This window comes from Myotis nattereri, assembly GCF_964212035.1.
Source record: "Myotis nattereri genome assembly, chromosome: 11".
Lineage (NCBI taxonomy): Eukaryota > Metazoa > Chordata > Mammalia > Chiroptera > Vespertilionidae > Myotis > Myotis nattereri.
The window spans coordinates 71,736,556-71,750,588 of record NC_138086.1 but is presented as its reverse complement, the minus strand read 5'-3'; the positions used below and the strand labels follow the sequence as shown (position 1 = coordinate 71,750,588).

At 36.9% G+C, this 14,033-nt stretch overlaps 1 protein-coding gene across 1 annotated transcript in view; it reads right to left on the bottom strand.

Moving 5' to 3' along the window:
* Positions 1 to 6,463: 6,463 nt before the first annotated feature.
* The window catches only part of CBLL1 (Cbl proto-oncogene like 1), a 15,567-nt gene continuing 7,997 nt past the window's right edge, over positions 6,464 to 14,033 (bottom strand). The window contains exons 3-6 of the mRNA XM_081101776.1: positions 12,576 to 12,676; positions 12,100 to 12,183; positions 10,449 to 10,522; positions 6,464 to 7,985 (exon numbers count right to left, since the gene is read on the bottom strand). Of these exons, the coding sequence (XP_080957902.1) occupies positions 6,947 to 7,985; positions 10,449 to 10,522; positions 12,100 to 12,183; positions 12,576 to 12,676 (1,298 nt within the window). The 3' untranslated portion in view covers positions 6,464 to 6,946. The remainder of the gene's footprint in view (positions 7,986 to 10,448; positions 10,523 to 12,099; positions 12,184 to 12,575; positions 12,677 to 14,033) is intronic.

The following is a 14,033-nucleotide window of genomic DNA, read 5'->3' as shown; positions in this document are numbered from 1 at the left end:
CCTGGGAGGAAAGAAAAGATAGCAGAGGAAAGTCTGACTCTCTCTTCACTGCTGGTCATTTTTTTGGAACTCACAGGGCAGAATAACAGCTCCACAGCTCCGTTTAGCTGGTGAATGAGTCAGCACACACATACGTCTCTTTTTCACTGGCACTGTTCTTGGTGCAAACAATAGTATTTATGTAACAGTGAGAAATTAAACATCAGCACCAACAGAAAAAAGATGCAGTGCCCTCTGTTCAACATCAAACCACTTTGTCAATGGGAGATGTGGTCTCAGTTGTTTTAGGTCTCGCCTTTAAATATTTGCTCTCAAAGTAACTTCCATCCTTTATTAGTGTCTTTACTGCATGGGCTTGTCTATTGGAGTTTAAAACCAATTACAGAAAGGTAAAAATAAAGGTTTATTTATATAGCTACTCTTTAAAAACTAGAATATCAACACTTTTTATAACAACGTTTCTTAAATTCTGAGTCATGGACACCAGAGCCTCATGCACCCTTCGGGCTTTAGGAAAAACGATAAACATACACATTTACATTTATATATGATGCCCAATGAATCTCAGGCTAAGAGCTCTTTATAAAGGCAGGAATAAAATAAAAACATGGGCCTATTTACTTGATCATCTAGCTTGGGAATGGGGCAAGAGCCTTATTTATATAGGACTGTCACTGATGCCTGCATCTTCTCAAGCAAAGGTGCCCTCTGTACTCTTATTGCCAAACAAAATATCATACGGTGGAGCTGGAACAAGCACGCCCATTAGCATGCTCCCATCACAGGCCATTCAACCTTAACAACGTTCGCTTATCCTCACCCTTACATGTCTTTTTGTGTGAGGCCTCTAAGATGAATATGCATTGAGTAATGGAAATACATGGGACTGAGCCTCTATTTGCCTGGCTCAGAACAAATACTGGGGCAAAATTTTTTTGACTAGTCCAAAAATCTGATCCGATTTAGGAAGAGGCCAAGAGACCATGTTGAAAGATGAAAAATGAAACGTACATAGCCCAGAGCAAGATGGAAGGGGAGAGGAGATGCAGTAATTCAACTTGGAGACAGAAAAGCTTGTGAAGAGACAGACACAGTACTGAAATTAAGGAAGCTTGAAGCTAATACATGTTAAGCAGTTTATCTTTAAAATCATTTTCTCTAAATATTTTAACTGCGAATTTATGTACATTTTAAGTTTATTTGCTGAACATATGAAAATAAAAAATAACATGAATTAAAGTGGAAAATAACACTTTAAAAATATCATTTTCTAATAATTTAAGCATTTGATACCTTGTTTAAGCACAGTAACTTACCACAGACATGTAAATGAATGTTTTAAATGCAAGCCTGACTTTACGCTGCATAAACCAGAACAGAAAAGTGGAATATTTCATTCACTTTTCTGCCATCTTCATCTGGACGTCTACATGTCAAAAGTGACCTATGCTCTTCTCCCCTAATCTGCCCTGCCAGTGCCTTTTCCACCTGTTAGTGCCAAATCCATCTTTCCAGATGCTTAGGCTAAGAATTCTGTGAGGAAATTCTACTGGCCCCACCTTTAAAGTATATCTAGGACCAATTCATTTGATTCTCAAAAGAGGCCCCATAAGATGGGTACTATGTTTATCCTCGCTTTTTAGAAAAGCAAAATGAATCAAGACTCAAAGAGGATAAGTAATTGATCTAAGTTATACAGTTACAGGTATTAGAGCCAGAATTCAGTCTAAACAGTCTGACTCCAGAGCCCAGGCTCTGAACCATTAGAAACATTACCTCCCAAAAGAAATTAAAACCTGCCTAAAAAAGAAAAAGAAATTAAAATCTGACTAATGCTGACCTAGTACAAGGCAGGACTAAACTCAGGAACAATATAGGTGCATTCTACAGATTTGTTCCAAAGTCACTAATTTAGCATTGTACAAGTGTACCCAGAAAAGCTATTAGGAAACATATTAATGCCCAGAATTAATAATTTCCTCTCATTATAGTGTGTGTTGGTAATACATTTTAAAAATATTTTTTTTCTGGCTACTATACTTTGAAAGAGAATATAAAAATTTTTAGTGGAAATTTAGGGATGACTACCACAAATAATTCCTAGGTAAGTTAGAATGTAAGCTCCTAATGAGCAAGGACTACACCTATTTTGTTCATTATATATCCATGTCTAGCATCTTCCATATATATAAAAGCCTAAGCGACTGTTATGACCAGACTGGCTGGTTGCTATGACACACACTGACCACCAGGGGGCAGACACTCAATGCAGGAGCTGCCCCCTGGTGGTTAGTGCGCTCCCACAGTCAACCTCTCACAGCCAGCCAACCTCCCACGGTTGTTCCTTCCCCCAGCCCCTGGCCAGCAGCCCAATCAGGACTGAGCTAGACGGGCCCGATCAGCCCCGTTCGCTGGCCAAGCCAAGGGACCCCACCCGTGCACAAATTCGTGCACTGGGCCTCTAGTATATAATTTACATTTCACATATTTTCTTATATATTTATACAATTCACATATATATACTGCGCCCTCTCGCAATCCAGGACCCCTCGGGGGATGTCAGACTGCTGGTTTTGGTCCGATCCCCGAGAGATGTAGCAGTGCCAAAGTGGCAGGCAGCTGGGGAGGAGCCCGAGCCGGGGCTGGGCACCCCACCACTCCTGCTCCCCGCTGCACCTGCTGCTGCCACCGCCTGCTGCTGACGCCGCTGAGTAGCACTGCTGCGGAGATGGAAGAGGCTCTTGCCGCCCAGCTGCACTCACTAGCCATGAGCCCAGCTTCTGACTGAGCAACGCTCCCGCTGTGGAAGCACACTGACCACCAGGGGTCAGCTCCTGTGCTGAGCTTCTGCCCCCTGGTGGTCAGTGTGTGTCATAGCAACCAGTCGCTTGGGCTTTTATATATACATATACATCTGTACTTATACACATACATCCTTCCACCGGTCACCCACTTCTTGATACCTACAATGCTAGTCTTGTGTAAATTCTTAAAGCAAACTTTTGACTGACCTCTTTGTCTCCCTCATCTTTTCTCAACAAAAGACAAAATACTTTTATTTTTTAAAATATATTTTTATTGATTTCAGAGAGGAAGCGAGAGGGAGAGATAGAAACATCAATGATGAGAATCATTGATCAGTTGCGTCCTGTGCGGCCCCTACTGGGGATCAAACCTGCAACCCAGGCATGTGCCCTAGACTGGATTCAAACCCAGGACCCTTCATAGATGACTTTGCATCTGATTATCCAGTCCGCAGGCCGATGCTCTATCCAGAGCTAAAACAGCTAGGGTGAAATGAGTACAAATTTTAAAACAAACAATTAGAGGTTTTGAAAGTAACACCAAAAGAGAGCAGGATTTTTCATCTGAAGGCAAAGGAAGAACAATTTTTAAATAGATTAATAAGAAATGGACTTAAATGCAGTATGAGACTTGGTGCCTACTACTACTTAGAATAGAAATGGGATATTCTGGGGTAATAGATTAACATTTCAAAACACTAGATTTTTAAAAAGACATGATCCTGTCCAATTAATTGTGAGAGCTAAACCCATGACCTATCACTGTTTACTTCAATCTTGATCCTATAATGCCTAAAAATTCTTAAAGCGAGGACAATAAAACTTTAACACTAAATTGTTCCTTTAAGAATTCTACTTGAACACTCTCCCTCAATGATGGAAGAAACAATAAAATGTTCCTTTAAGAATTCTACTTTAACAACTTTTCCCTCAATGCTGGGAAATTAAAAGGAGCATAAATCAAAACAAAATCCACATGTTCTTATTAGTATCACTACCAAGTATTTTAACTGGCTTACCCCCCTCTCCCCTTAAGTCTAAATATCCAATAATACTTTATTAGATTGTGCATAAATTGCAATAAGTAAATTCTGCTTGGTTTCAAGGCCACAAGAGATTATTCTTAGAAACCAGTGAAAAATTCATCCACTTCAGAAAATGTTTGAATGTGATTATGTCATACTTCAACATCAATATATCAATTTGATGGCTTAACTAATAATTAGAATGCATACCTTTGTTTTAGATATTTGTGAGTTTTTTCCATGTATTTATAGGACTTTCACAAAATTTTTCATGATAGGACTACAGAGCTTTTCCAAAAAGGTGTATGAAAGACACTCGTCTAGTACAAAGCCTAAAGCAGCTCTGTATACTATACTTCACATGGTAAGTTCCCTACGTGAGCTTAAAATTATGTGCAAGTATCTTTTCCATTTATATTTCAGTGTTACCTAGTTAGTATTTACACAATAATTTTGAGTCAGTGGTTTTTACAGGGAAAAATAGAGTCTCTTTTTTTATGGCCTTTGAAACTACTTCCCCAAATACTATATAATATCCTGAACAAACATACCACTGAAGAAATTTAACATTCAACTTCTGGTTTGGATCTCTAAAAGTGAATCTAATTTTACTATAAAAGTTTATCAATGAAAACATGAAAAATTCTACATTTTCCCAAATGTGTCATCATTAGGTAAAAACTCATTTAGGCAAAATAGTATTTATGCTTCCATTTTATTGTTTTTAAGAATTAAACTGCCACCTCAGTAGTCTTAAGAGCAATATAATGAAACATACATACATTTAATTTAGAACTATGTCCATTATAGTTTCAAAGGCTTCCCTGAAATAAAGCTGGAATTCACATCTTTTTTAAGGAAAGAAATACTAACAGTAATTTTGTTATCCTTCTACTACAGCGCCCCCCCACCCCACCCCCCGTTCAAACAATAACTGGATGAATTCAAGTCTAACACATTTAAAATTTGTCTGCTACGACACATTCATCTGATCTGCCTCCCTGCATAACTTATATTTCTTAAATCTAACTGAAAATAATCACTTTTAAACGCCTATGAGAATTCTTAACATGTGTACTTTTATCATGATACTAATTTTTTCGTCCAATACATAGGCTAAGTGGTTTCATAACCACATTCAACTCTAGTGAATTTCAATAAAACAGAAGAGTTCTTCATAAATAATCGAGATTATGCTCAAAAAATTTGGATATTCTCTTATTACATGAAACAAATATAGGATTTTTAACGGCTACTAAATAGAGGCTTGAAAGGGTATCAAGTTTGCACCAGTCCAAGTACCTACAGTAATATGACAGAAGTACTTCCCACCACCTTTTCACACTATTTCACTCCCATGCTTCTAGTAACAAAATTTTCTCACTAGAAATATCACATTAACTTGGACTCTCTAATTGATAGGTGTGGAAAGTCAGTTAAAACAAAGTGTATTCGTTATTTTCAACTGGTCATGGTTGAAATGGCCATTTGTATTATTTCTAACTTCAACTCTTAAGTTCATAGATGACTTTGCATCTGATTATCCAAAATGAGAAACTGTTTTGCCTGTACCTGACTGAATTAAGTGGTAAATATCAATTAGTTCACCCTTTGTCAAAAAGAAATGTTGTTCTAAATGTATAAACTACAAACTATTCAATAAATGGTATCTGCACACTACATAGTTCATGTTTATATTATGCACCATTTTAGGGGGAAGGAAATACTTCACAGGGGTTTACTCATAGGATATATAATAATATATCCTAAGAATAATGAAGTGTACATGAGTTCTGTAGAAACTGAGTGGTTATCTTAGCTGGACTATAACAAGCCCCTACAATGCAAAGGCTGACTCTAAAGGCACCTTATAAAGCACTGAAATTCACAATTTAGTTATTATTTTTCTCCAATACAAAGTCATCTGGTAGTCTTCATGTTGACTCCATGCTAAAATATCCCAAGTTTTAGACCACTTAACCAATAAAAGAAAAAGAAAATCATTAATAGTTTTTAAATTTCAAGTTAGAGAAAGAAACCTTATCACACAGTACTGAAACCTGAGCAATGTAAGTTTGTGACTACAAGAATGTCCTTCAGTAATACAGTATTCAAATTCCTCCATGGCATTCAAATTGTGATTTAAACCCCAATAAACAAGACCACACTTAAGCACAGGATCAAACTCTAACATGAACTGAGGAATTACATAACGCCTATTCAACCCTAAATATTTAAAGACAATGAGCAGAGTAAAACACCCTTCATCTAAAGAACACCATTTAGACAGTTATATAGTTACTTAAGATTAAAAAGTGTGATGAATTATGTGATTCCAACCACTCAGTAAAAAGCATTAATGAATAACAGCATCCCCTAACAGTTTGGAGACTGTTGTCAGTTACTTTGGCCATATCTTTCCAAATAAGTAGTAATGCCTTTAATATTTCAAACATAAATATATCTCTGGAATTTCAACATATTTTGGTACCCCTGAATTGCCTAAAATGAAAAGGCATCCAAGTGAAGTGCATTATATACTTAATATACCTCAAAATTTCAGTGCCTACATTGTGAAGTAATTCTCTATCATTTAACAGTCTGCCTTACAGTAAATTCTAGATTTTTACTTTTAGGATTTTATTGTAACTTGGGAAATTAGTGGTAAAACATATGGTTTTAAAAAACAGTATGTGGTTGCACTTAAATTCACATAAAAATAGCATTTTTACAACCATATTGAAATTTAATCCTTTTACACAGGTTAACAAAATGTATCACAAGAAAAACAAAACTGGGTTTAACAAAAGCAACACCTTTCAAAGTGGAATAAAAATTTTCAATTTTTTTACAAATGGTCACCTGTGGGTCAATTTACCACACTAGGGGAACAAAGTTGTTAAAATATAGCTGTGCTCCACTGAGCCACTTATCTGCACTACAGTATAGTATTTGAAATCAATCCTAAGATGAAGATTTAAAACCATTTTATAAGACCCTAAGTGTTTCATAGCCACCTCAATAAGAGGTGTTTTTCCTTCCCAGAACAGTCAAAGCTTAATTAAAAGATTGACTACACGTAAGTTTTTTTCATATCTTCAGTTCAAAATACTCTTATCATTGATAATATGGTCTATATCTTGTCTGATCTGGATGATGTGGTCCAGGAAGTGGGGTTTGAGAAGGTGGACCCTGCATTCGTGGCGGTGGTGGTGGCCCTCTTGGTGCAGGCCATATACCAGGACTCATTCCCCCTGGTTGTGTAAATGGAGGGCTCAGAGTTCCTTGATCTTCAGTGAACTGGGGTAAAGAGTTAGGATTATAATGATGAGGAGGGGGTGCAGTAACAGGTGGACCACCATGTTGAGGTGGGGGAGGTCCTGGAGGAGGATGATTCATATAAGGTGGCATCTGGGCAATGATGTGTCCAGGGGGAGGGGTTATTGGTGGTGGAGCAGAGGTCATTGGAGGAGGAGGAGCTTGGCTATAAACCAAGTGAGGAGTGCCTGCAGCCTGGGGAGGATGTGGCATTGGATGGCTTATTGGTGGTGGAGGAGGTGGGGGTGGTGCATAATGTTGCTGTGGAGGCATAATATGATGAGGGTGCGATACCACTGGTTGACCCTGATATTCAGGATGATGGTGAGCAGGTGCTGGGGCAGGAGGTGGTGGTTCTCTAGCACCTGAACTTGAGTCATCCTGAATAGGGACAGTTATTAAATTGCTGTGTTTTCTTGTTGAAATACGAAAGGTTTCCTGACTGACCGAACGAGGTGGAGGTGGAGCCATGGGCAATTCTGCTGGAGGTGCACGAATATCCTCATGTGGCTGATTATAGTGCTCATGTGAAACATGCTGCAAAGGAGGTGGTGGCATCATGATGTGCTGCTTTGGCGGAATATGGCTCATACTATGGTGCTTGTCTGGCGGCATTATAAAACGATCAGGGATTTCAGCTGGTGGTGGGGCAATAGGAGGGTGAACATTTTCAAGTGAAGCTCGGGTAACAGGTTTTCCAGCTCTCATATGGCGGTGGTTGATATGAGCCTGTAAGTCTCTCTGAGACAAATACGTTCTCTTGCACCCTTGAACAATGCTACACATGAAGAGAGAACCACGTGTACACTGCTCAATTCGCTGCACAGGATCACTACATCTAAATGAGAAGAAAAAAACTGATTTACTATAGGACTTTAAAAATAATGCACTTAATTTCAAAGATATGCTTATTTTTTAATTTATGGGAAATTTGCAGAAGTTCACAATTAAAAATTATACTGTAAGTGAACTTTTAACCTTTCCCACTTTGTTTTTTGTTCACTGTTAAGCATCAGCATTTCTATCAACTTCAGAACTCTCAATACAAGAAAAAATTGAACGTGTATCAAATAGAATATGTTTTAAGAAAAGACCTGCCCTAACTGGTTTGGCTCAGTGGATAGAGCATTGGCCTGCGGACTCAAGGGTCCCAGGTTCGATTCTGGTCAAGAGCATGTACCTTGGTTGCGGGCACATCCCCAGTAGGGTGTGTGCAGGAGGCAGTTGACCGATGTTTCTCTCTCATCGATGTTTCAAACTCTCTATCCCTATCCCTTCCTCTCTGTAAAAAATCAATACAATATATGTAAAAAAAGAAAAAAGAAAAAAAGAAAAGACCTTATTCTGTCCAAGACCTAGAATTTATCTGATTTTCTCTAACAAGTCTATGCTTTCTATCCACTTATTAAAAAAGGAGGTGGGGAGGGACACAAACCAAATGCCATAATCATGGATTCAAACTTGTACCGTATTTTTGAGCAACAAGAATTTGCTGAGGAAATAATACTAAGTGGAAGACACTAAGTGGAAGATGCTACAAGGACTACAAAAGCAAGTAAGATCATCTTAATTATCAGGGTTCTTAACATTAATCAACACAAAATTTAAATTCAAACCCTGGCTATCAAGTCTCTTAAGGAAGGGATCTTTCTGGATGGTCAGTCAAATTTACTACTAAAGAGTTATTGCATACTCCTGCCTTTCTAAATTGTAAGCACTTTCTAAATTATAATTTAAACTCAGTATTTTAACAACTCGGGGTCAAAATTATAACTAGTCTTCATTCTCTATATCTAACCCACTCTTGCCTTTAGAGTCTTCTGAAATAGTGGAGAGAGGACTAAACTAGGAATGAGAAGAACTGGGATCTAGCACTGGCTCTGTAGTTTTGGAGAAGTCATTTAATGTCTGTTTCTTCATCTATAAAATGGGTTAAAGCATCTATTCTACCTAACTCAATGTTTTTATATCTACTTCATCTGAGATATCCTTAAGATCAATGGAACAATGAAAATGACAGTATTTAATCACTGAACACTATATAATTATAAGCTATTATTGAATATGTATGCCAGGTAATTTGACATTCTATTACATGGTTTTATATTCTTGATTTTTGAGTTGAGTCTATTATTTCCATACTTGCTGTAAGGCTAGCACTCCTTGATACTAATAGGCTTCCATTTAATGGTCTTTTGACACACTTCTCAGATCTGGGTCTGTTCATCAAGATAGGCTTATATTCTAAGTAGCTAAGGGCCAACCGGTAAGGTGCTTACTGGAGTTACATTATGCACTTTTAATTGTGTAATTCTTCTGAATTATAATTCTAGGGAAGAAATATTCTTTACACTCATACTACAGATTCTGCAATCTGTGAGTTTAAAGAGCTAATAGAAATATGCCAAGAAAATCAGTTTTAATGACCTGTCAATGAATCATCCTTTCTCTCTCAGTGATGCTAAACTGCCTACACCGTAAAAGGAAATCATCCCTTACAACTGTCTAGGGCTTTGCTATCAACCAAAAAGAAGTATAACTCTTGGGACAGCTTCTAACACATTTAGAAGGAATCTAGGACAAGGAAGTTCCTCTCAAAGCTTTCCTCAATTCCTCAAGCCTTCTATCAGGGATTCCATATTAATATCAAATTCCTAATTTAATCTGGACCCTTCAACGCCATTCCAGTATAAACCATTCATAGATCAGTATGAACCAATACCTATAGCTGTTTATAACTTAGATCTGAGTCTATGTCATGTTGGTGTTCTAAGATACACTCAAGACATAATAATCAGATTTGAAGGTAATAAATATGAGCTTATACTTACATATGTACTTACTATGTGCTAGGTACCATATATATACTCACTTAATTCTAATAATAATCCAAGGACGCAGGTGCTATTATTAGCTCCATTTTATAGATAAAGAAACAGTCTATATCACATAACTAACAAATGGCAGAAAATGAATTTGAACCCAAGAATTCTAATTCCAAAGTCTTTGCTACTCTCAATTGCTACTATGCAATACTACCTCTAGTGTCCCATCAAAACAATAAAATAACTATTTTTGGCTTATAACAAATTTTTTGATGACAAATATATTTTGTCATTTTGGCCAATCTGAATTAATTGATAACAGCTACCTAGCCCTATCCTAAGGAGAAGGCTAAGGCCAACTCTGGGCTCACAGAGAAAGAGTAGCTAGCCATCTGATATCCTGCCATTGACCTTTAATCAAGATTATAAATTTACAGCACAAGCTTTATTATTTAAAAATTTAATGATGATCTTACCCTGGACACATCTTATCTCCCTTTTTTTCATGTAAAATAGCACAGTCATAGCAAAAAACATGCTTGCATGGAATCTGTAAACAGAAATATAGTGACACATTTTAGAACAAATTAAAATATTTTAAAAAATAACAGTAAGAATAGTAACCTAGACATAGACACTTGAGAACTGTTTGTTAAAGTGAGCATTTATTAAGTACTAATTATATAAAAACAACAGCCTTTTTCAGTCACAAGTCCTTTGAGAATGAGATGAAAACTCTGGCCCAATAAATGTATACATGCACATTCACTTATACTTCCTGAAGGTATAAACCCTATGAATTTCATCATGGTCCCTATGGGTTAAAAGCTCCTGAAAAGTAATGTTGTAACCATGTTTTACCTTATCCTGTTCCTCTTGAAATTATTCCAAAGCACTAAGATAACGAATATCTCCTACATTTAACATAAGTAGCAGTTTTCCCAGTTAGCCTTACTGTAATAAATTTATAAAAATCTAAAAATATGCCGAAACCGGTTTGGCTCAGTGGATAGAGCGTCGGCCTGCGGACTGAAAGGTCCCAGGTTCGATTCCGGTCAAGGGCATGTGCCTGGGTTGCGGGCACATCCCCAGTAGGAGATGTGCAGGAGGCAGCTGATCGATGTTTCTCTCTCATTGATGTTTCTAACTCTCTCTATCTCTCTCCCTTCCTCTCTGTAAAAAGTCAATAAAAATATATTAAAAAAATAAAAATAAAAATAAATCAGGATGTAGAAAAACGATGTTAGACCATTTTAAAACGCACAGCCCATTACGGTTATTTAGCTATGTCATACAGCAAAGCAACAGTGCACAATCAATGCTCTCTACCATCACAAATATATTATTGAATTCAATTTTTTTTTCCCAAACACAAATGTAAAACTACCTTTTTAAAAAGGAGAATATGTCAAAAATACTATAAAATTACAGTCAGGTTTATAACTTATTTTAATTATTAAATTCTCAAAAATAAAAATATAATTGATTCAGTTTTACATTAAAAATTACAGCCTTCCAAAATGAGTAACTGATTTCATTGTATCAAAGAAGGAAAAAAAAAAAAGCATTTTTCCTTAATAAACAGAATAAATATAAACTAATAGGTATCAAACAGTCTAAAGAAATTATTTCATTTTTAGAAGTTAGTTCCCTTAATTAGTACTTTACAAGCAATTCTAGAGTTTGTCAAGATAATTATATTAAAATGCATTATTATCCCAAAATTTCCCTTAGCTATTTCACTTTTTTAAAAATTATTTTATTTTATTGATTTTAGAGAGTGAGGAAAAGAAAGGGAGGTAGTGGGAGGGGGAGTTGGGGGGGGGGAGGAAAGACAGGAGGGGGAGGAAGAGAGAGAAAAATATCGATTTGTTGTTCCACTTATTCATGCATTCATTGGTTGTTTCTTGTATGTGCCCTGACCTGACTGGGTATCAAACCCACAACCTTGACATATCAGGACAACACGCTAACCAACTGAGCTACCCAGCCAGAACCTCACATTTATTTTAAATGTTACAAACTAAGTCATTAAACAGTGAAAAACCTATCTACTTAAATTTCAGAATCTTACCTCTACAAAAATGTTCACATTTATAAAATAGAATTCAATTTAATTATACTTACCATTCGCCCATAGATCTTAATAGGCAATCCACATTTGTCACAGAAATGAACTGGTGTATCATCCTTTTCACCTAGGATGTTTATCTGTTGAAATGATATAATTACAATTTCCTTTTTAATTTATTTACACAATGAATTTAAATTGTATAAGTGTTGTTAAAACAATTAGAAATAAAAGTTTCTTGATATCCTCACATATTCCGCACTATTGGCTGTGCTACCAGTTTTTTGTTGTTTCTTTTTTCTTAAATGGTGTTAACATGTTTTTTGTTTTTTTTATTTTACTTGGCTTAATTAAAAATTGTTTCAAATTATTTTTTGAAATGGTGGTAATAGGACATTAATAAATAAGTTGTGTGTGCTGAAAGATACAGCTATAATAAAAGTTCATGCCATTCTTTATGTATCCTCCATTGCTCTAATAAAATAGTTAAAATATCTTATTGTTCTAATAAATGCTTTTATTTTAGTCATACCTGAAAGTCCCAAAAAAGGTGTCCAGGAAATCTTCGTTGATTTCCAAACAGGTCGCCCCCTTTACAGTCATACCGTTCTTTTTCATTATAATCAAATCCTTCTGAGAAAAGAAAGGGTTATTTATTAACTTTTCACATCTCAAAATTTCATTACAAGGTAAAATAGACCTGTTCCCTGATTCTTTTCAAAGCTCTTCTATGAACAAGATAATCAAGACTAGTTTCAACATCTGCTAGGAATTATCTTAGTGATCATGTAGTCCAACTTTCTCACTTCATAATAGGAAATATTGTAGTAAGGGGACTGTAACAACACAGAGAAGGTAAGTGGCAGAGCTAGGAACAGACCTCAGATCTCTTCATTCCCATTCAAGTGCTCTTATTACTGACCTAACTATCCCATATAATAAAGAGCTAATATGCAAATGGTTGTCATGCCCTCACACCAGGCCGGGGGACCTGAGGCTGCGTCCCCTGCCCCAGTGCCGGAGGACCTAAGGCCATGCCCTCCACCCTGGGGGACCTGAGGCCGGGCCGGGGGACCTGAAACCGTGCCGCCCCACCCCAGCGTCAGGGCTGGGGGACCTGAGGCAGGGCCACCTGAGGCTGCGCCCCCAACCTGGCAGGGCTTGATGGGGGTGGGGCTGGCCAGGTCTGGGTCTGGTGCGATTTCGAGGCACACACGGGTGGGTGGGGACTTGACTCTGGGTCCCACAGCACGCCCCAGACTCTGACAGGAGGGAGATTTTCATATACATTTTACTAATTTTCTTTCATCTCTGACACTTCTATTATAGAGAAAGGGCAAATAGCAATATTAAAATATTTCCTCTAATTAATTCCCTTTTAATGTGCACGAATTTCATGCACATGCACATTTCTAGTTTTATACTAGAAATAAACTTTAGTTTCTAGTATAAAACTTTACTAATTACTGTCATCGTTTCTTACACAAATTTTCAAGATATACTAGTATATCATTTACTTTAACCTACTACAAAAATATCATGCTGCAAGAAGCTAAGATATAATGAAACACAAAAATTCTGCACATTTTCATCTTATTATTTAGTAAATTAGATATCTTCTTCTTCAGCATTAAACTGAGCCTGATTTTAGAAACATCAACATATTGATACCTCATCCTTTAAATTAAAATGACTCCTTGGCCCTGGCCTGTTTGGCTCAGTGGATAGAGCGTCAGCCTGCGGACTGAAAGGTCCCAGGTTCAATTCCAGTGAAAGGCATGTACCTTGGTTGTGGGCACATCCCCAGTTGGGGGTGTGCAGGAGGCAGCTGATGGATGTTTCTCTCTCATCAATGTTTCTAACTCTCTATCCCTCTCCCTTCCTCTCTGTAAAAAAATCAATAAAATATACTTTTAAAAAAACAAAAAATGACTCCTTAGTTAATCACCCAAACAGAAAAGGCCGTATCGTATCTATTCACAAGTATACT